At 32.7% G+C, this 22,032-nt stretch overlaps 2 protein-coding genes across 4 annotated transcripts; one reads left to right on the top strand and one right to left on the bottom strand.

Moving 5' to 3' along the window:
• Positions 1-780: 780 nt before the first annotated feature.
• LOC113511405 (sorting nexin-17) lies at positions 781-16,247 on the bottom strand. Of its 2 annotated transcripts, none has more exons than XM_052901720.1 (8): positions 15,939-16,247; positions 15,657-15,846; positions 15,222-15,576; positions 14,070-14,232; positions 10,399-10,617; positions 9,302-9,493; positions 8,120-8,269; positions 781-7,350 (listed from the first exon to the last, which is right to left on the bottom strand). In XM_052901720.1, the coding sequence occupies exons 1-8, from the start codon at positions 15,996-15,998 to the stop codon at positions 7,204-7,206; spliced, it is 1,476 nt and encodes a 491-aa protein (XP_052757680.1). In that variant the 5' UTR covers positions 15,999-16,247; the 3' UTR covers positions 781-7,203. The 2 variants fall into 2 exon arrangements, with proteins under 2 accessions (XP_052757680.1, XP_052757683.1); XM_052901723.1 differs by having other exon boundaries at positions 9,302-9,454.
• Positions 15,755-21,929, top strand: LOC113511404 (proteasomal ATPase-associated factor 1-like). 2 transcript variants are annotated; one of them, XM_031913117.2, is made up of 6 exons: positions 15,755-15,892; positions 18,093-18,409; positions 19,074-19,290; positions 20,287-20,419; positions 20,990-21,154; positions 21,499-21,929. In XM_031913117.2, the coding sequence occupies exons 2-6, from the start codon at positions 18,190-18,192 to the stop codon at positions 21,796-21,798; spliced, it is 1,035 nt and encodes a 344-aa protein (XP_031768977.2). In that variant the 5' UTR covers positions 15,755-15,892; positions 18,093-18,189; the 3' UTR covers positions 21,799-21,929. The 2 variants fall into 2 exon arrangements, with proteins under 2 accessions (XP_031768977.2, XP_026750830.2); XM_026895029.3 differs by lacking the exon at positions 15,755-15,892 and adding an exon at positions 16,540-16,737.
• The last annotated feature ends 103 nt before the right edge of the window (positions 21,930-22,032 follow it).

Below are 22,032 nucleotides of genomic sequence, written 5' to 3'. Positions count from 1 at the left end.
GCTCGCCAAGCGTGGGAACTATTGGCAAAACCCCCCAATGTGCAGTATGGGGGGGCCTTATGTTTAACAATTAAAGGTAAAAGTTAAAGTTACGCTTAGTTTACATATGTTTTAATAAAAAATATATCGCTAACAACTATAATTGTTAACAGGGTAGTCAGAAATATATGCTGTAGAAATTATGTTCAATGTAACACACTGTACAGGGGATTACCGCTATCAATCTGTTGAAATTTGTTTTTTTATTAGTGTTTTCCATCATCGGAAAGTTAGTCGGAAGATTTAAATTGAGATCAGTTGTTCGTCGGCCGGATTTGACTTACGACCTTTGCGGTCTATAAACCGGGGTAGTTTACAACTGGGCCATGATCTCATTATCTAAATATATTGATCTCGCGATGACTTTGTCCGCGTGACCGACATGCCCATACATTGTTTGAACCGGGAAGCTGATTACCTATTTAACAAACACTGCGCGATCACTTCATGGTCATTTGTTGATGGTCATCAAAAATAATATTATCACATCACGATTGTTTCCTAATCAATAGATGTTTTTTTTAATGAGCGAACATAGAATGGCAACCCCGCCTGAGAGATGATAAATATGAGGATTAAAGCAGGTCAGTTAGCCCATCGTGACGAATTCGATATGAGTTAACCACGATGGTTTCAACGGAGAACCGCGTAAAGATCGACCTGATAGTGTATATTGCTAGCAATGGAGTTGTCATATTCCCATTACTAACATCCCATAATGGCTCAGACTATTAAAACAGCTTTCATTATTGAAACATTTTATTATATCAAAATAATTCAAAACGCTACCGAATAAAAAGAAATTATATAAAAAGTAAGTAATATTGTAAATATAATATAAGTATGGCATAAAGAATACATATCATTACATGGCCTCTGAGGATTGGGGCAAATTTCCTACGTACATTAATTAGGATTTATTATATCATTATACCTACTTAATTGAAAATGGTCCCACAAAATTAAAAAATTAATTTCTTATAACCATAATAACAAACATGATAATATGCAACAATGGATTTTTATTAAAAATGGAAATTTATAGATGTTATATGTTCAAAATCACAAATTAGGAAAGTTCACCATCAGGTAAGTCCAAGGCGATAAAAAAGTAACAAACCGAATAAAAAAGACCGTAAGACGATCATTGCGGCTTGTGAGCCAATGGGGTCGATTCTGAGGCGTCATTATTCCAAATCTATCTCTAAAATCAATATTTCAATTTGGTATCACAGTGACATTTTCATTGTAAGGACCAATTTTTTACTAGACGAGCGTCAAAAATATTATATTTTTAGTTTAAGATAGTTTATAAAACAATAATTTCGGGTAATCATGAAAATTAAAAGATAGCTTTAATGGAATGGCATCTCAGAATCGGCCCTAATCTTTACGGAACAGGAGCCAAGCATCGCAGTCATTACTGACTATGAACCAATCATTACCGACCATGAGTCAATCATTTCAGTCTATCAGCGAATTACGAGTCCATCACAATATTTGGTTATTTGTTTTGTTACATTTTTTCTCTTGGGACACGTTATATGTATTTGTCAAATTATCTATATTCTTAATATAATACTGAACTAATAAATAGTCTATAATAGCCCTGTTTAAGAAAAAAAAAAATATCCAAATATTTTAGGCGTTTGGTTACGTTTATAGATAAATATATTATATACCTAGTTAATTACTTATAGTCAATTTTATTGAATTAAAAATAATGTAAACAAAATGAACATGCGAGTCTGACTCGAATTAAACGTACCATATGTTTCAATTTTAGAAACAAGGTAAGTATATTTTTGAAAAGTTTAGTAGGTAGATATACAAATAAACTCGTAATTTTCAATCAGACTAGACTACAGGTACTTAATAGTAACAAAATGAACCAGAGTGGTTTCGAAACATATATATTAGCTATATAAAGTATTTCTATATGTAAAAATACATATATTGTCATTTCTGTTTACAGTAGTACCTGTAGTTATACATAGGAACTAAATTATTTTTAATGTAATAAATAGTTCCTGTGTACTCGTACCTACAGAAACATTGTACATATAAGTTTCCTACGTGAAAAAAATAGATAACGTAAGAATTTTTTTTTCATCATTTATTGATTCTACCTGTAGTGTACTGTGTATTCTACATGATGTTATCAGCGATATACCAATTTTATATAAATCAATAACTAATCCAATCATTATATGTATTTGCATTTGCACAAAATAATATTTTGACATAATAAAGTATATTGATACTTTATTACGTCAACATAAAGCAGTTTATGGCCGAAATAATAGAGGAGAATTATGTACATCTTACTGTGTGGACCATAACATTCCTGAAAGAACAAAGTATTTAATCTGATTGAAATACCAAAAAAAGTCTTTCATACGAGGTCTGTCCGGAAAGTTCGTATAAAAGTGTTCTGGAATGCGAGAAAGAGGAGTGGGGAGGCCAGGTAAGCGCAGGACCCCTTCCTTATGTCCCTAACAATGCTTCAGTTCTGGTCTGACCGCCGTGCGGTGCGAACTGGCTTGTCACGCCATCTGTGAAGTTACCTCTTAACGAAACCCCGTCGGCATGGAGCCCGCTTCCGTTGAAGAGCAGCGCGTCGTAATCAAGTTTCTCTCGAAACTCGGCAAGAATGGCCGTGAAATTTTTGCCGATCTCAGAACAGTTTATGGGGATGATGCTGTGAAGGAACCAACCGTCCACAAGTGGCTAAAAAGATTCAGAGAGGGCCGAGAAAGCGTTCAAGATGACCCACGTTCAGGACGTCCTTCCACTTCACATTCCGACGAAAACGTGGAAAGAATTCGAACTTGTGTTAATGGGGACCGTCGTTTAACGGTCAGACAGGTGGCTGAAGAGCTTAATTTGGGCAAAACCGTGGTCCACGAAATTCTAAGAAACGAACTTCAAATGAAAAAAATTTGCGCCAAGATCGTTCCGTGAGTTTTTGAGTAAAAATTCCATTACGGTGACCGAACACCCCCCTATTCGCCGGATTTGGCCCCGTGTGACTTCTTCTTGTTCCCAAAAACCAAATTGGTACTTCGGGGGCGGCATTTGGGGGACATAAATGAGATAAAAAAAGCTACGACGGGGCAGCTGAGAAACCTACAACCAGAGGACTTTCAAGGAGCCTTCTCACAGTGGAAACGGCGTTGGCACAAGTGCATTATGTCACAGGGGGAGTACTTTGAAGGGGATAAAATTGATTTACCTGAATAATTGTAAAATAAAATTTTTAAAAAACTTTTATACGTACTTTCCGGACAAACCTCGTACAAATTGTGTGGTTACATGATTAAATTAGTAAATTAGTACCTATTAAGAAAAAGTTTCCAATTCCCTTACACTTTGTATTATTCGAGATTTTATTTACTATAAAGTGATGATTATTTCATTTCATAATGAGATTCAGAATTCTATATCTGTTGTTTCAAAATACTCATGAGATTCAATTCTGAATTCAAATCAATATAGATATATTTAAAGGAATCGGTATTACGGAGGCTATATGCTTTTAAACGATGAGGCCGACAGACGAAAACAAGTCTTAAAAATTTCCTAACTTTATCTAATAACCTCTCACCTAACCTTTCACTTCTATATCCCATATGAGGGTTTAAATTATCTACGCGTTATACAGAAATTGTTACACAATTAAATTATCTACATTTTCGAGCCTTTAGAATCGATTATACATGTTTCTATTGTTTACTATCTATTTATAAAAAAGTTATTTTGCAGTCCTTGCATTAGCATAGTACCTAGTTCAACCACTCCATAGGCCATATTTTGATTGTCCCTTGTCCTTAGTGTTGCCAACTCTCTCAGATCGCCCGGGAGACTCCGGTAATAATGATTAACCCGTTAACCTCCCGGAGTGCAATATTTTATCCGGTTTTTCTAAAAATATTGACTTAGTGTCAAATTGTACAATGAGGTTAGACTCCCCCCCCCCCCCCTCGATTAAATATTTAAACATAAAAATCTGCCGGGTTGGACATTTGAGAGTTGGCAACCCTACTTGTACTACTACACTTGTATAATCTGCGATTACCCTAAAACCAGTACTAAATCGATACTTATTTACAATTAGATCTATTGGTTTTTCGGTGATATACTAGTGCTTGTAAATGTGACTTGCATGCCAGTGCTTATTAATAAGTAGGCAACTTTTAGGTGGAGCTATCACCTCAAAAATAGATTCAAATACGCAGACAATGTCATGGCCTTGCTTAGACATTATAAATATAACATAATATGATTTCAGCTTTCTTGATTTGAAATTCTACAATTTCGGTTGTAAAAATTTGAAGACGGCATTCAGATAGTATTTAGAAAAAGCCTTAGCTATCATTAAATAACTTGTGTAACATAATAATATGACGAGTAGTCTAGTAGTAAAATTTAGTTCTCATAAAAATTAAGATAGTCGTTGTCTATCTACGTATTATTAATCTATGTCTGTGGCTTACTCATTCTATTTACCCTCATAATTCCGATGTCCTATAAAACTGCAAAAACTTTTTTTATTTATTTATTACTGTTTATTTTTCTATAATCATTACTTCTCACTTTCGTTCTAAAGGCGTCATTTCGTGGTTTCCAATAATCCACAGAATGCAGTCTTTGACATAATATTTTGGTTACGAAACATTTACGTTTCATTAACTACATCAGAATATTTTATTTCTATAATAAAAATAAATTACACAGTTATGGGATCGATTCCTAGTAGTCACATTAAAAGATATATATGAACATACTTCAGTTCAGTACAGAGTTATAACACGCCAACTTTCGAATAAATATTAAAATGGTTTATGATTTTTTATATGAAAGTATGGCACACCAGTACATGGCTAAACTAATAAATAGTAAATGATTACCGTGTTTCAGAAATACCTTTGTAAGTAGTTTGTGCCACATTTTTAGGTTAGATGGTAAAAAATTATGCATTTTTATCCCAATTTGATTACGTCAAAAGCCAGTTGATACAAAAAGTTAGTTACGAGTAAAAAGTTAGCAGTAGTAAATAAGTACCTCATTCCTATCTCGCTGGCAAATGTGTTCATCATCCTTAACTATACTTGTGATCTACTTTTATTTCATGTATTGCTTTATAATATTATGCTATGGAAATATAAAAGGAGTCATGGAGTCTGTCTGTGTATAAACAATAAACAGTTTCAGAGTGCTGGATAAGTATATGTATTGGGTGTTGTATGAAACGAGTAAATTCATTAACCCTTAAAAGCCTGGTCTTTTAAATCAAATTAAAAAATATATAAGTGTGTCCTTTACTGTGTTTACTAATGGCGAAAAATAGTAAAAAAATCAAAACGATATTTTTATCTATATATTTTGAATAAAAAAAAAAATTTGGTATCATTTTTGATACTTTAGCATTATGGTAATCAAAATATTTAAATTTATTTAACAATGAAACAATGCAAACCCCAGTATCAAATTTGAAACTTCAGGCATTTAAGAGTTAAGGCAGAATGCCTAGTAAAAATATTAAAAAATGTTAGTGATAAAAATTTACAATGTCTTTGTGCTTTACGTAATTTTCGTCAGTTTGTTCGCATGAACGTTAAAAATAAATTGAGCTTTCAAAACGATATTGTCTAATTTAGTCTTAAATTCGAGAAATTGCTGATGCATAGAAATTCATATTTGTTTTTTAACATTAATAAACGTTACCGAAAAACTTATTTCGAAGTCGCATAATCGTATAAACGTATTAAAAATATACAAAAAAAAAAGGTAATTTTTACATAAACATTTACAAAAACTATAAACATACAAACAATAAATATATGTATAATAAATCAGATTAGGTTCACTTTTTTTCCAGATTATTTATACACAGAATTAAAATCTGTAACTTATTACTACATTTACAAGTAATAGAACCTTCTATAAAATGTATTTAATTATATTAAAAATTAAAGAGAGAATTAAACACAAGTTGGTAAACACAAACTTTGAAGGAACAAGAATGTGACAGCAGATAATTATGACATAGAGATTATCCATTGGCTTATTTAAGATTAGTTTGAGACTGGGAAGAGAGGCTGGCCTTTTAAAAAGGCAAATATGTTCTCTTAGCCTTTCCTTTAATTGTATGTCTTAACGAAACCTTGTTCGTATCTTGGAGTGGGCATTGAACAATTCTGGACTGGGTACGGTTCACACTCCCCTTCTCCATCTCCCTTAAATACGACATACTTTTGTACTAGCAGATAGCTTTGTCTATGGCCATATTAAATTGCCTCATACCTACGCATGGAACGGTTTCGATACGTTGTTGTTGCCTCATTCTTGTTCGATCAAAAATCGTCTACTCATAATTGGAGCTTCAAAACATTAGAGATAAAACCGACTAGGCAGTTTCCCAATAAATTCTTTATATTTAAGCCTACAGTTTCTAACTAACGATGATTCTTAAAAAGATCGTACTTAATTAATTATCACTTCACGATTAAGATAAATTTTTAATTAATTTCTGATAAGTAGATAAATGTACAAAAGTTTACAAAGTTCTCTGTTTAAGTTAGGTACTTGACAACTTGAACGTTGCTTACGAAGATATGTTTTCTACCATGTAATATGGCAAGATAATGGTATTGGATATAGAATAATAGTTAATATTCGATATAAGAATTTAAGAGAGTTTATATTGTAAGACTAAAAGTGTATATGTTACTTATCAAAATCCGAATAAATAATTTCTCATATGTCTGAATGATGACTTCAAAAACAATATAATAAACAAGACAAAACATTCCAATGGAATTAACATTTATATCCAGTTTGTTGTATGTGAAATATTTTAGCATTTCTATTGTCACTAAATAGTTCGTTGTAAAACTATAGAGGCACTTTTAAAATAATAATTAAGAAGTATATAAAATTATTTTATCGTTGTTTCAATATGATAGGTAACATCGACACCTTCTGTTTCTATAGTATCCATAGCGTCTTATGGTATGAACACTCTTAAGGTACCTATCTAGGGACTTAGAGAAAGATTAGAATTGTACAATATATACATGTTATGGCTATACAAATATTGGCAACTTCACTCGCAGTGTTGAATATCTTTGGACCGTGCAAATCATAATGCATCAATGTATCTTACAGTTCCTCATCTCCTATTGCTTCGAAGGCGTTGTTTTCCACACAATCCCTGCCCGTTTTAAAGGCGACAGATGCAAATTTTTCTGTCAATTTCTGCACTGAGAATATCTCTCTCGAACTGCCTGATGTAAATGAGTCTCCGTTCTATAAATAGAAAAGCAATGTTATAGTTATTAGGTGGATTTTCAACAAGAACGATTTCCAATTTCGGTAAAGATTGATTATTTTGCAATGATAATTGTTAAGAATCAATGTAAGGTCACGGCAATAGGGAGACTTTGTACAAAAGTCGATTGCTTGGGTACCTCTGTCCCATTCATGTTTCAACCGTGAAGCAGTTGTATTTGCATGGCTGTGTTTCGGTTTGAAGGGTGGGATATGGCGTGAATTTACTGGGTACAGAGGAATAACATCTGAGTCCTCAGGAATGGCAACGCATGGGGGGTATCATGGGCGAAACAGTATAATCTGTTATGTCCATGGTACTGCTCATGTCTATAGGCGACGGTTACCATTTTCCATCAGGTGGACCGTCAGCTTGTTTGCCATTCTAAGTTGTATAAAAAAAAAGGTCAGGGCAAACATATTAACAAAACCGTAGACAATGGAACGTTCGCCGTAGATTTTTAGCCACTTGACGAAGGGGTATATAATATTAAGAGAGCTGGGGGCCTACCATGAAATGACATTCCGAAGTTTCGGATTCAATTTCGTGTTTTTGTTCACATCTAAATCGGGCCAGTAAATGGAGCTTAACATTTCGTTCGTCATAAATCCTACCATAAAAGTCTCAAGGAATAATATTTTTAATGTTTTTAAACGGTAAGTATTATGTAATTTTAACATTAAATCTGTGTTTTGTTCGGCTCCGAAATTTCGGAAAACATTTCATGGTAGGCTCTCTGACACTTACAGCCGAGCTGAGCGTGTCGCTCGAAGAGGAAGGCGTGATGAGCTGGCTGGAGCCATCCCGACGTAAGTACGTGAGGCTGCCGCGTTTGCCGCACCGTGGCGTCACTGGGCCAGAACCATTCTTCTGACGCATTAGCTCGTCGACTATCGACTGCCAGAACAAAATACACATCTTAGAAAACCAATTCAATGGAAATGGAATCTATAGGTATTATTTTTATCAGGATTTTATACTCTTAGAATGGTAAAAAGTATTATTATGATTGTTAGAGACGGAAAACCGATAGATACCGGTCGCCTACAAATTTAAACAACACTACAAATAACACAATACAATAACACTGTAATGCCAAATAAAAACTATTTGAAGGCAGTTTCTATTCTCTTCTATCGTTTCAACAATCCATTGCTGAACATAATAAACGTTACCATCCAGGGTGGAAGGGATTGTTTGTTATGGGGAGGTTAGTCCCCATTGCTATCAATATACCTTATTAGATCGACCTCCACGTGGTTCCACCTGGAAATCATCGTGAACAATTCTTGTTGAATTAGTCACGATGGGCTAACTGACCTGCCTTTTCACCTCCACCAATCATCCGTCACTGGTGTCCCGCTGGTGTATATTGATAGCGTAGGCGGGGTTACCATTCCATTATCATCCATAAAAAAAATAAAAAACGTCACCATCCCCTATTCTTTACATGACATAGATTGTCAATGAAAAGTAGAGACAACATTTTCAATAATAATAAAAGATATTTGTATTAAGGTAAAAAAAAAAACTCAAATTATTTTAGTTTGTATATTTATAGATATAGTAATTTAAAAATTGTATAAATTTTTGCAATATTTATACAACTTTTCAAATTACTATACTATATATACTATACTATACTAATTTCAACCGCGAAGCAGCTGTGTTTGCACGGCTGTGTTTCGGTTTGAAGGGTGAGATATGGTGTGAATTTACTGGGTACAGAGGAATAACACCTGAGTCCTTAGGAATGGCAACGCATGGGAGGTATCATGGGCAAAACAGTATACTCTGTTATGTCCATGGTACTTCTCATGTCTATAGGCGACGGTTACCACTTTCCATCAGGTGGGCCGTCAGCTTGTTTGCCATTCTAAGATGCATAAAAAAAATACTATATTTTAGAATATGAATATAAACATTTACCTGTAAGCAAACACTTATAAAAGTGGCGTGCTCCGTCTTCAAGGTTATCCATTTCAAATTGTCTTTACTAATGAGGTATTCGAACGACAGCTCAAAATTTTTATTCGATTCCTCTAGTAATGATCCATGGCCGTTTGTTTGTGGTCTCTCCATCTGAAGTGACGTTACAGTCATACCGTTACTGCGCACCTTCTAAGTGATATCACGGTGTCATGTCATAAGGTTGTCTACGTTTTTACGACGTTAATAAACTATCATAATAGAAACTGGCGTCCAATTAATTGCTAATTATTTAGAACTAGCTTTTAGCCGCGACTTCATCCGCATGACTGGAATTTGTTTACTAACCGTGATAAGTAGCTTTTATCTTTCTCCATCCCATATAAAATGTGTATATCAAATTTCATAGTATTCGGTTAAGCCGTTAAGGTAACAAACAAACGAATTCACTTTTACATTTACAATATTAGTAAAAATTATCAACAATAAGCCCTATCTCCCAGTAAAAACGCTTCTTTTTAAAGACTAAAAATGGAAATGCAATCTCGCCTGTACCAGTGAGGGATATTAGATGAATGAAATCAAGGTAATAGGTCCATTGTGACATGATAAGTAATCAACCAAGATGGATTTCAGGGGGATACGACTTGGAAGTCGACCTCGAACATATTGCTAACAAAGGTGTAAGACCCCATTGCTAACATCCTTTCTCCGGCAGTGAAAACAGTGGGTACTAACTTACCAATTTCCATATGCTAGGTCAACTAAATAATCGCCGACATTAGGGAAAAGAGATTGTTAGTAATGAGATTTAACAACCTAATTGCTAGCAATACAACTTATCAGGTCGATCTCCACGTGGTTCCCCCTGGAAACCATAGTGGTTAATTCTTGTTCAATTGGTCACTATGGGCCAACTGACCTGCCATCATCCTCATCTGTCACCCTTCACTGGTGCCCAGTCAGCGTATACCGATAGCGCAGGCGGGGTTACCATTCCATCTTCACCCATAAAAAAATCGCCGACATTGGCAAAAGTAATTAAGGAGTTTGTTAAGTTTAATTATTTGCATATGTTTTATGAGATGTTTACTTACCGTATGCAAGGTAGTGATCCTCCAGCATCTCATTCTTGTGACCTTGAACCGCTGTTCCCTCGCCGGGTTGGTTTCACTCGTTAACGTCAACTCTTTGGATGCTAGCGACACTCTTACTCTGACCATATCGCCGCTCACACCAAGGTTACCAGCGTCAGTGATCGCTTGTCCTGCTGGTATCCTACCATAATGGCGTAGAGTTCTCGCCAGTTCTATGTACTGAAAAATAAAATAATAAATAGTTTGTTTTGCTTGGCAAGTGGCTTGGCAACCGTAGTTAGGCTTCGATGACGTTTAAAGAGAGATGGGCTGCAGCATCCCTCGACTATTAAGTTCCCCTAGTCGCCTCTTAAGACGCCCACGGGAAAGAAATGGATGGCCTATTCTATGCTGGGACAACACAACGCTTATATACAATAAGTAATGTATACATAAATAACATAAAATGATGATTATAATATACATAGATATGTATAAAGGAATATATATATATATATATATATATATATATATATATATATATATATATATATATATATATATATCATTGAGTATACGTTATATTTCACTGCATTACTTCGATCCACCAATATCTGTTCAACTTTATACAACATTTTTTTTTATATCGGTCCAATTAAACACGTAGGGGATCTCCCTACACTTTATTTGCATATATTCAGTATAATATACATAATATAGTAATCATAAAGGCGTGATACTATTAACCATTAACTGACCCAATTATAAAATCATAGGAAGAGTAAACTCAACAAATTATATACCTATCTGCCTACCTAAAGCACATTCTGCATACATAAAAAAAAACCCAGTGGTACTTCTTAGTGAGTAAATGATAATTATAAGAACCGACGAATAAAGAATGAGGACAAATATAGTCCTCAATAGGTATATTTGATAACTGAGTCCGCTTGTTAGAATCAAGTTATGATTTCATCGAATGATATCATTTAAAGTTGACGAATTACTCAACACATACAATGAACATATTTCTGTTATATATGCTATTTAGAATAATTAATCATAAAATCCAGTAAAATGGTGTATGGGCATAGGTTTTCAACAAAGGTGAGTAGTGTTTATCATATTTATCCAATATCATTATTTCATATGGCCATTCGCACTGAATCCAGAGACATGGGGGCGTTACGTATAATTTTATAAAATTTATAATAACGAAGCATTCATATTTTTTTTTTCTAAAAGAAATGACGGTTCAGAAACGCTTGGGAATGCACGGTGTAAGAGATGGGAATGAAATACATGCTGAGCACCAAATGGGAGCGCTAGACTGAAGCGTAGATTATTAGGATTTTAAGAAAAATATGGCCTGGTCAAACTTAATACAGAAAAGTAAATAAGTCGTCGTGTATCTGTGGGCTATATCCAGCTTTATTTACATATAGACTAAACTTCGTTAACCTTTATCGATTTTACTATATTTAAATTTATGCCAATTATACTGAAATGTGTAAGAAGTGTACAAATAAGACGCGAAAGAAATCGCAAACGCGTACTGGAGTTATCATATAAAATATATATTTACAACTAACAATAAAGTATTATATATGTAAACGTTTGTCCTGATTAATTCGTCAACATACAACCTAAACTTTAGGTATTAAAAACTTTGAGAGTTGAATTATTTTATGATGTAAACATTTACTAAGGAAGGATTTTTAGAAATTACATCCATAAAGAGGTAAAATAAGGGATTAAAGTAGAAGTATGAAGTTTTATATACAAAGTTCTGGTTAGAAATATATAAATATGTATTTCAGTGTTTTTGAAAACCTGTCCCTAAAGAGGTTGAAATAGGAGTTGAAAGTTTATATGGGAAATTCGTAATTTTTAAAGGAGAATGAAATTTAATATTAAAGTTTCTCAGTAAAAATAAATACAGACGTATTTTGTCATTTTTAGATATTCCACCCCATACAGGGGTAATAGGATGGAAACTTTAGTATTATATACTAATAAAAAAATAAACAGTGGTATTCGAAATATGAATGTACACGTACTGTATGGAATGAAGGACATAGACTATTCTCTCTACCGACCATTGAACATTTCCGATCTCTGCACAAGGTATCGGGTAAAAGCTAGTATACAATTATATAAATAAATTAATCCTTGTTAGACATGGCCGTAGCTGGGGGAGGGGGGCATTGAGTGGCAATGCCCTACCTTAAAAGGACCAATGCCCTACCTTAAAAAGACCAATGCCCTACGTTAAAATGAAAGGCCCCAAGAAAATTAGACAGTTTCGCTTTTTCGAAGTCACTTAATTATGGCTTCTGCCCTACCAAAAAGTTCATTTGCCGTACCTTAAAAAAGGGTCTAGCTATGGCCCTATTGTCAGATCATAACTGCGGATTTAGGGGGTCTTTCCTTGACAAACAGGACTATAATTATATTTAATAAATAATGTTAATAAACCGAAATATTTGTAAAATACTACACAGACATTCATTGATAAGAGACAGTTTAATAATGAGACATATTAAGCCCCATTGCACTCACTTGACCTTGTTTTGTTGATAAAGGTGTATAACAACCTTTAACAATAAACAAAACGTACTTTAATGATACTTTTTGAGTAAACATGTTAGCCAGTTTTACATCGGATGGAAGACATTGTCAATAAAGGGGATGGCATGGCATGGGGATGGCCCCATCATAGCAATATACTTCTTAGTTAATTCCTAGTGTGTACATCACAATGGGCTTACTAATGTAACTAAATAATAGCCATTAGTACCATCCCTCACTAATACCCCACCAGTATAATTTGATAGCGCAAGTGGATTTACTATTCTATTGCAATTTATAAAAGCCAACTATACATTAATTTGTGTACCAAAAAATTTCATAAAAATTTATTTAGCCATTTTTTAATAGTAGACATTTCAGCATCTTTACAAAGTTTTCACATTTATAAAATTATGAAGATTAATGAGATATTTGGAAAAACAATGATGGGACTGTTTTTATGTAATACTAAACACAGGGGTACATTGTATTGTACACCTATGTCAATGTACCTGCTCTATGTACTGCTATTAAATACCAGGAATAATTAATTACTTAAAATATTTAATAATATATTTCCATTAAAATATGTTTTAGTATATAACTGGTTATAATACTCTACAAAAAGCCTATATTTTATATTATTACTATAGGGTAATTATATTATCCAAATTGCCATGCACTAATTGATGATTTTGAAATATACATAGTGATAATAAACTAAGAAATAAATACTCTATCTTATTTATCCCACAATGGAAATTGAAAAATATTTTTCAGGTGTATATGTACATACATATGTATAACCAGATGTGCAATCTAAACGGTTTGATGGATCTTAATAAATTGGATGTTATTTTTATATAGGATTGATGTCTAAACATGTCAATATTTAGAGAACAATCATGTATAAACTTAGACCAAGAGACATGCCATCTTAATACTGCAAATTTTAGGGAAAACATTAACACATATACATTGATTCAAACTTTTAAATGTTTTAAGATATAACTACCTGTAATCATGCTAATTTTCAAACCTATTATATTACATACTTTTATCATATACCAGCTGATAATTAATATTAAACAAGTAAGGTAGTATGCTATTAATTGACATACCTCTCTCTTCTGTTTCTTTGCTTCATATGATGATAATATATCCTTGGTTTGTAAGTCTGCTGTGATCCAACCTAAATCTAAATCCTCTATAATTTGTAAATACAATAGGTCTAATGACACTCTATCTATCATCAGATCAACATCATAACAAGGGTCCCAATAGCTGAAACAATATCTAATTTTAGCAATAATAAAATAATAGTGAAGTATATTACAATTATTATGGCAATGGGCTGGTCACATAACTCGAAGATTCAACAACCGATGGGGAAGAAATGTTCTAGAGTGACAACCCCATTGAGATAAACATACTATAGGATGAAACTAGATGGAGAGACAACCTCAAATGCATTACAGGAAGTCAGTGGATACAGTTGGCTTGGGACTGTTCTTTATGGCAGTCTTTAGGGAGGCTTATGTTCAGCAATGGCCAGTTAATGGCTGACATGATGATAATGAAAGATATTACAATATCTTTCATACTTTGTAATCTAAAGAAATCTAAGAAATAAGCATGTGAAACAAAATTTTTTAATTTTGTTCCAGAAGATTGATTTCAATTATGGCCAAATTTGAATGAAAATGCCTTTTACATTAAAAATTAATTTTAGAAATAATCCAGTGGATAAATTTTCATCTATATTTATGACTTCCAAACTATATAGATTTTAAAATATAACATCACACATAAAAAATTGTATAGGCATTATATATACAGATAATAACATATAACATGTTGTTTTCATATTTGCTATAAAATAACTTAATCATTACATAGTAAACACTATAAATACATATGGTAAAATGTTAATTGGGTAAATAGTGTGAAAGTAGAAATGTATAAGATAAAAATGAACAAATTAGGCTTTGAGTCATGCATAGATGCAATGAAGTAGTTGTAGATAATGTTTTGAGGATATCCAACATCTTTATAAAATTAGTGTTTAAAATATGCCTTTTCTTTAAATATTACCTTTTAGTCTTTTATTATAACATTTATGGTTGAAGTATTTCTTGTATTTTATACCTATATGAACCTAAAGCAGGCTTATATTACTCATTTATATTTTGATAAATTAAATATATGATTCATAATTCTTCTACATTTAGATTCAATATTAGCTAAATGCACAATTAAAATATAAAACATACCTTTTCCTCAAAACAATTTTATCCTCTGGTCTTACATACTTTTGTGATATATATGGAGATTCATATTCCTCTAATTTTTTTAATGCAGGTTCACCATCTTTCGCACAACTCCAGTTGATGAGATACAATGAAAAGTATTTAGTCAAATCTTTTGGCAAATTGATATAATTACAAGCAATGTCGAGTATTGTACTGGAAGAATCAGTGGATGACACTGAAAGAGGTATTCTGTAGCCATTCATGAGTGAGATTTCAATGTCCACTTCATGCATTTTCACAGAATGAGTTTCTTGTTGAGCAGAAAAGAGGAATGTAATTAAAAGATCTGAATTTGCTAAAACAGGATTCTGACCAACTGAAAAGAAAAAGACATACATGTCAATATTCCCTGAACAGAATAGGTACATTACTGCTCTATAAAGATCTTTTACTTACCTAATTGTATATATTTTTCTAATAAGACTCTTCTTTCTTCAAGCTGTGAACTAGTAAGGAACAATTTTTTCGGCGGGAACTGTGGCAATTTGAAAAAAGGATTTTGTGCCTGCAACTGTTCATGTAAACTGAGAAGTTGCTTGTAACGGGCAGTGCAGTGGAAAAAACCGTCAATATACATATTATAACCCTGTAATAAAATCAACATTGTATTTTACTTATAGATAACAACATAAGTAAGTATTAGTATTTAAAATATTATTATAAATAGTTTAACAGTACCGTATAAGAGACCCCATTGTCGTCATGAAACTGCTGCAAATCGGGTATAGAAAAATGCATGTTTACAGATTTAATGGAAGTCTATCATGCCTTGATGACTGATTTTAGTAGATTACGCAAACCTTTCTCAATTTCTCGGTAATTATGATAGTCTAGATTATCGTGAATTGTTTAAACACTCGCCCACTTTTTGCTAGGTATATGAAATTATCTAGTCGATCTAAGACCAAAACCAAAACACAAATATAAATGAATGACTTGAACAGTCAATCAAATAACACTCCTCCCTCTACGTCTGTTGGCCTTCATTTACTTTTTTTCGCTTAGGTCGCAGAGCAAAAGCAAGTTCACAGAGTAATATTTTTGAGAAGATACGACATAACAACAACTGGATGTTTTTCTATTGGCTAGCATGGGGTCATTTGATCTATTTATTGCTAATTAATTAATTATTAGTCGTGCTGGTTGATAGATAAAGCACATCTTATAACATTGATAATGGTTCATGAAAAATGTTCTTTAAAATGAATAATTTAGATATCTATCGCAAGTACCATGCTTGATCTATGGTACCTACCTAATAACCTATGTCGTGATTGAATTTGACATATTGAAGTTTCAAGAAAAAACTTTTGAATTTTACTAAATCATCTTCATAGTAAATTTTCTTAATTTAGTTTAATTTAATGTAAATATTTGTTTTGAAACATTTAATTGTGTAAGATAATATCCATAAATTTATTACAATGTCTTCAATGCCTGTAATTACTATAAAGTGTGACTGGAATGATGTGATTCGGTAATTATAAAAATTGTTATTAATTGTATACTTATTTTTTATTATTTAAACTTTAATGCACAGTAAAATTAAAACCGGACGGTGTTCCCTACCAATCAGCCATTGGACAAACCGACAAATAAGTTGGGGGTGCATTATAATAGAGGAAAAGAAAAACAATACTTGATATATTTATATAAACAAATAAAAAAAAAGAACAAATGTACTCATAAGTTATTGTAAGTGAAATCCATTGTAAATTTAATAATATGCTTAACAATACTCGATCTCTGCTACCATAAATTAATTTATTATTATTTATCATAAGTCAACACTATGTGGTTGCTAAGATGACTGGCAAATTATATATCATATTGGGTGGGTAAACTATATTTGTGATTGTAAGAGAGGTAATATGATGCTACTCGCATTTAACTATGTCGCACCAAAAGTATCTTCACTATTGTAAATTTGAGGGTTTTTATATTAAATATTGTAATGTCTTTTATAAATATTTAAGTCAAAAAAAGTTATTTAACTATCCACTGAGATACAGGCTCAGTCTAGTTTGGTGGCTAGTAGATCAAACTAAATCTATGTAATTTATTATTCAATAAAAGGGTTCAGGGCCCCAGGGAAAGAAACCGGCATACAATGTGTGCAGTATCTAAGAACACTGCTTTCTGCATTTTTCCCGGTAGTGAGCCATCTCAAAATCCCAACCGTCTAAATGTTCTTCCAGACTGGTTGGGATAAGACCATTCACTGATAGAACGATTAGAATGATTTCGGTGGACGTCACCCCCACATTTATGTCACCTTGTGAGCCAAATCGAGATATTATCTCTTTTTCTCAATTGCAGCTTTCACATATCCTATTGTTTTTACTCATCATCTGTATTTGTGCTATTTTCCTTTTAAACCGTGTAAGTTCATTATGAGTATGAGACCGCCTTTCACATGAGCTAGGTGGTCAGCTCGGATGCAAGGTTGGACTTTGAAAGGCTATTATTATTGTATAAACATATAATCAAAACTTATATTCACAATATTTTTTAAATCACTCACAAAGGAGTCAAATGGCCTACAATTCACTTAATGTTGGTTACTGTAGCCTGTTGATTGTGCATTGCCAACTATGCCTAAAGAAACCATGCTATATATCTTTGAAGAACTCGAAGCTTTGGTTTCTCGGATATCATTTGTAGAAAATGTATTTTATGAACTGTACATCTGCAGTAGAAAAATTATCTAAAACCACACTTATGTTTAAGCCACAGGATAAATTCTGTGTGGACAAAGTTTAATATATTATTATTATAATTATGCAATATTATAAAAATATTTAGACTTAGTTTTGTTACTTCTTCTTTCAGGTTGCCTAAAGGGGAGGCATGGATATCATCAAAATCTTTGAATGAAAGCAGCATCCATGATAAATTAACTACTACAGTGAACAAGCCTGATGGTAAAATGAAAATAAGTTTCTCTGACAATTATCAGTATATATCACATAGTAATTTAAGCTTAGTTGTCAAGCACTTGCCTTCTGGATTAAAGGTGGCATTTGTTGCACCCACAAAGACTCACAAAGTGCATGATAAAGCTGTTTTGTCTGTGGCTGTAGCTGAAAATTCCAAAGCAGTGTCATCTTGTGAAGGAGACAAGCTTTTGGTGTGGGATAGTAGAACCGGTAAGTGATAGTACTACAATTTGTTTACTTATGTTTATTTATTTAACTTTATGAACATAAAAGTTTTTTTATGAACATAAAATTTTCAGTTTTTATTTTATACAGTTAAATCTAAAACAATATAGGAAATAATTTCTATATTGTTTTTGATTTCCAACCTTAAAGTTTTTAATGGTTCCAAAAGTAAAAGTGGAGAAAAAATTGGGAGCAGTTACTTACTTTTTCCTTTTTTTGTAATATTTACATTTGTTAAGCCCTTTAATTATGTTTTCATTTTTATATTTACCTTTAATATGTTTAGCGTCATGGGCATATTTTAGATTATAGCTGGAGAGGCCCCCTCCCTCTGTAAGTCAGATTTGTGGCAACTGTGGTGCTTGCTTACTCCATGTTTTTTTTTTCAAAAGTTAAAACATAATATATAAACTCGGAATAAAATAAAATTTACATGGCAGTTCTCCCCCTCCCCTGCCCCTCCTGGTTATGTCTAGTTTTAGCATTGTATGTATCTATTTTAAAATCTATAAGGTATCTAGTTTCAAAGGTATTGATTAATTTTTAATATCTCTGGTTCTAATTAGACTAATAAAAATGGTATTTAATGAAATCCATATAGATATTCTTATTTCGCAGCTACATGTACTTAGATTATAATAATTTCCAGGTGATGTTTTCTTAGACTTAAAAGGCCATGGTGGACCAGTGTACAAATGTAGGTTCTTCCCATCTGGCATTGTTGTGTTATCTGCTGGTGCTGATGGTTCCAGTAGGATCTGGTCAGCTGAATCCGGCATAAACCCTGTGACTTTGAAAGGTCACACAATGGCTGTTACAGATATTAGTATTATTGAAAAAGGAAGGAACATCATTTCAGTTAGCAAGTAAGGATCAATATTTTTGCATTAGTGTTAATAGTTTTTACACCCAACTTTGTGTGCACAACCAACATATTATTGATTGTGTGGTATAAAAGTAACCTACATAGGATGAAGAAGTTTTCATCCTGAATATAGTATACATGTATAATTTTTTTTATGATACTGAAAATGGTAAACAAGCTGATAACCCACCAGATGGAAAGTGGTAACTGTTGCCTATAGACATTAATAGCACCATAGATATTAAGTTTCATTGAATGTGATTAAAAAGAGGTAACAAAAAACTGATTTTCACATTTATAATGTTAGTAAGAGTTATCCACAGATACATTTTACAGTTGAAAATGAACAAATAAAGGTAAAAAAACGTATATATTTAATAAATAGCTGTGCCTGCTACTTTGTGTGATTGGAATAAAAAGTAGCTAATGTATGTTACAGAGTAATTAATTGAGTCATGAAGACACCAAGAAGTTACAAAAATACTCACAACTTTCACTCACTGCCTTTAAAATATTACTGTAAAGAAGTAAGAATTTTTTATACAACTTAGAATGGCAAACAAGCTGACAGCCCATCTGATGGAAAGTATAGACTGTCGCCTATAGACATGAGCAGTTCCATGGACATAACAGAGTATACTATTTCACCTATGATACCCACCATGCGTTGCCATTCTTGAGGACGCCGATTCCTAAGGATTCAGGTGTTATTCCTCTGTACTTTGTAAATTCACGCCATATCCCACCCTTCAAACCGAAAGACAGCCATTCAAACACAACTGCTTCACAGTTGAAACACGAATGGAACAGAGGTGCCCAAGTAAAACGACTTTTGTACAAAGTCTCCCTCTGCTAAAAAAGTAAGAATTGAAAATAATGTACTAAGTGCTAAATATTTTAATCTTTTTGTTACAACTATTCCAGTGTGCAAAGTAAATATTTACAATTATTATAAATTATTCTATTGTTGACTGATTAATTATTATGATTCTTACAGAGATGGGTCAGCAAAGTTGTGGGATGTTGGTGAATCAAATTGTTTAGACAATGTAATAGAAGAGCATGGTCAAATTAACTGCTGTTCTATAGGAACAATCACAGATGAAGTTGCAGTTGAAAATGAAAGAGAGGTATTTTTTTATATTATTACATTTTGTTTGATACTATTACTACCGATTTTATTTATGGCTTTTGACTTAGCTATATATATATATAAATCTCTGTGCTATACATATATAACTATAAGCATCTGTGTTGAGATGTATAATCTCCATTACTTCGGTTAGACTTTTAGGCCTTCATATAAAAAGAAAGAACAATGATTGAGTGAAGTTGGTAAGAGCAGTGTCTTCATCATCAAAAGCCTAACTGCAGTTGCCAACTTGCCTACCAAACGTGGTAATTGCTGGCAAAACTCCCTTTATGAGGAAGTTTAAGAAGGAAGGTGTTTAGCAATGTACAGTTAACCATTGAAATGATGAATGTTTGAGTGATATTTCTTTTGTTGAATCTGATCTGAAAATTAACTAAATTGAAACTTTGTCTGGTCTAAATGAATTTTTTCTTCATTTTATAAAAATATTAAAACAGTAAAACAAAATGTCAAATTGGTCTAGTTTTTCTACATTATTTGCTTACCCATAAAGAGGTTTTAATTATTATTAATGTAAATTATGACATTACCATATATTATTTTGTAGGTGGGCACAGGAAATAAATTGCTGGTCGCTGGTTGTGAGAGCGGCCTTGTTGTTTGTGCAAATGTGGCCAAAAGACAAGAGCTGTATTGCAAGCAGTTAGAATCAGCATGCAATACATGTGTAGTTATAGATAAAAATATCATTATAGGCTGCAGTAATGGAAAGGTAAAATAGTTTAATTATTTAACAATTTGTAACGATACTTCTTCATCACTTTAGTTTTCATTGTCATCCGAAATCCTGACCTTGTAACTGGACTGCCATCTATCAGCGGAGCGGGTACTAGTACCCGTTTTTTGGATTGCTGTCTATCAGCAGGACGGGTATTTGTACCCGATGTAAGCGAAGTTTTCGCTTACCTCGCAAATTTATTAAGAAAGATTGTAAACTTATGAAATTTATGCAATTTTAGTTGAATGTTAATATTACATATAATATTACTGCATCATAATAATTTCTATATTATCCTAAATTCATCAAAACTTGGCTAACAATAATTTTTATTACAGGTCATACAGCTAAATCTAGAAGATGGCGCAATAATCCACGAGTGGCATGAATCTGCAAATCCTGTTCTTAGCCTGGTGTCATTGACTAACCAATTATTTGTTGTTGGTAGGCAAGATGGTACCTGCACAGTTTTGTCCCTACAGCATGCATTGCACAATGCTATAAGAGTTCAACTTACGGGCTCAGATTACGATGGCATTAGAGACTTATCGTTCAATGGCAAATGGATATTTGCAGCATGTAGAGATTATAATGTACGGAAATATGATTTTAATCAAGTTTCTGTACATTATAAATGATCTAATATGATATTTTTTCTACTTTAAGTGCATAAATCTGTATTACTAACGTGTTGTAATATATGTGTGATAATATTAAAAATATTAAATGAAATTTCTTATTAAATATAATATAGTCGTCCAAAGTTGTATGTCTATTAATTTATTAGTGTTAGTTTTATTGATATCGCGTGGAGATGACCCTGAGAACAAACTGTTGAAAGAATAAAATTCAAAATATGAAGTGGAACAATA

Source organism: Galleria mellonella, unplaced genomic scaffold (assembly GCF_026898425.1).
Source record: "Galleria mellonella isolate WM207_F2 unplaced genomic scaffold, CSIRO_AGI_GalMel_v1 utg132, whole genome shotgun sequence".
In the NCBI taxonomy this organism is placed as follows: domain Eukaryota; kingdom Metazoa; phylum Arthropoda; class Insecta; order Lepidoptera; family Pyralidae; genus Galleria; species Galleria mellonella.
The sequence above is the reverse complement of the archived record's forward strand: the minus strand, read 5'-3'. Positions and strand labels throughout refer to the sequence as shown.

Excerpts from the sequence above, each read along its gene's own strand:
- LOC113511404 (XM_026895029.3), top strand. The coding sequence starts at position 16,685 with ATGTCTTCAATGCCTGTAATTACTATAAAGTGTGACTGGAATGATGTG. Across the intron at positions 16,738-18,092 it reads GACTGGAATGATGTGATTCG|GTTGCCTAAAGGGGAGGCAT; the intron begins GTAATTATAAAA and ends TTCTTCTTTCAG. Across the intron at positions 21,155-21,498 it reads TAGGCTGCAGTAATGGAAAG|GTCATACAGCTAAATCTAGA; the intron begins GTAAAATAGTTT and ends TTTTTATTACAG.
- LOC113511405 (XM_052901720.1), bottom strand. The coding sequence starts at position 15,998 with ATGCATTTTTCTATACCCGATTTGCAGCAGTTTCATGACGACAATGGG. Across the intron at positions 15,577-15,656 it reads AGAAAAATATATACAATTAG|TTGGTCAGAATCCTGTTTTA; the intron begins GTAAGTAAAAGA and ends TTTTCTTTTCAG. Across the intron at positions 9,494-10,398 it reads GGATCACTACCTTGCATACG|AAGGTGCGCAGTAACGGTAT; the intron begins GTAAGTAAACAT and ends GATATCACTTAG.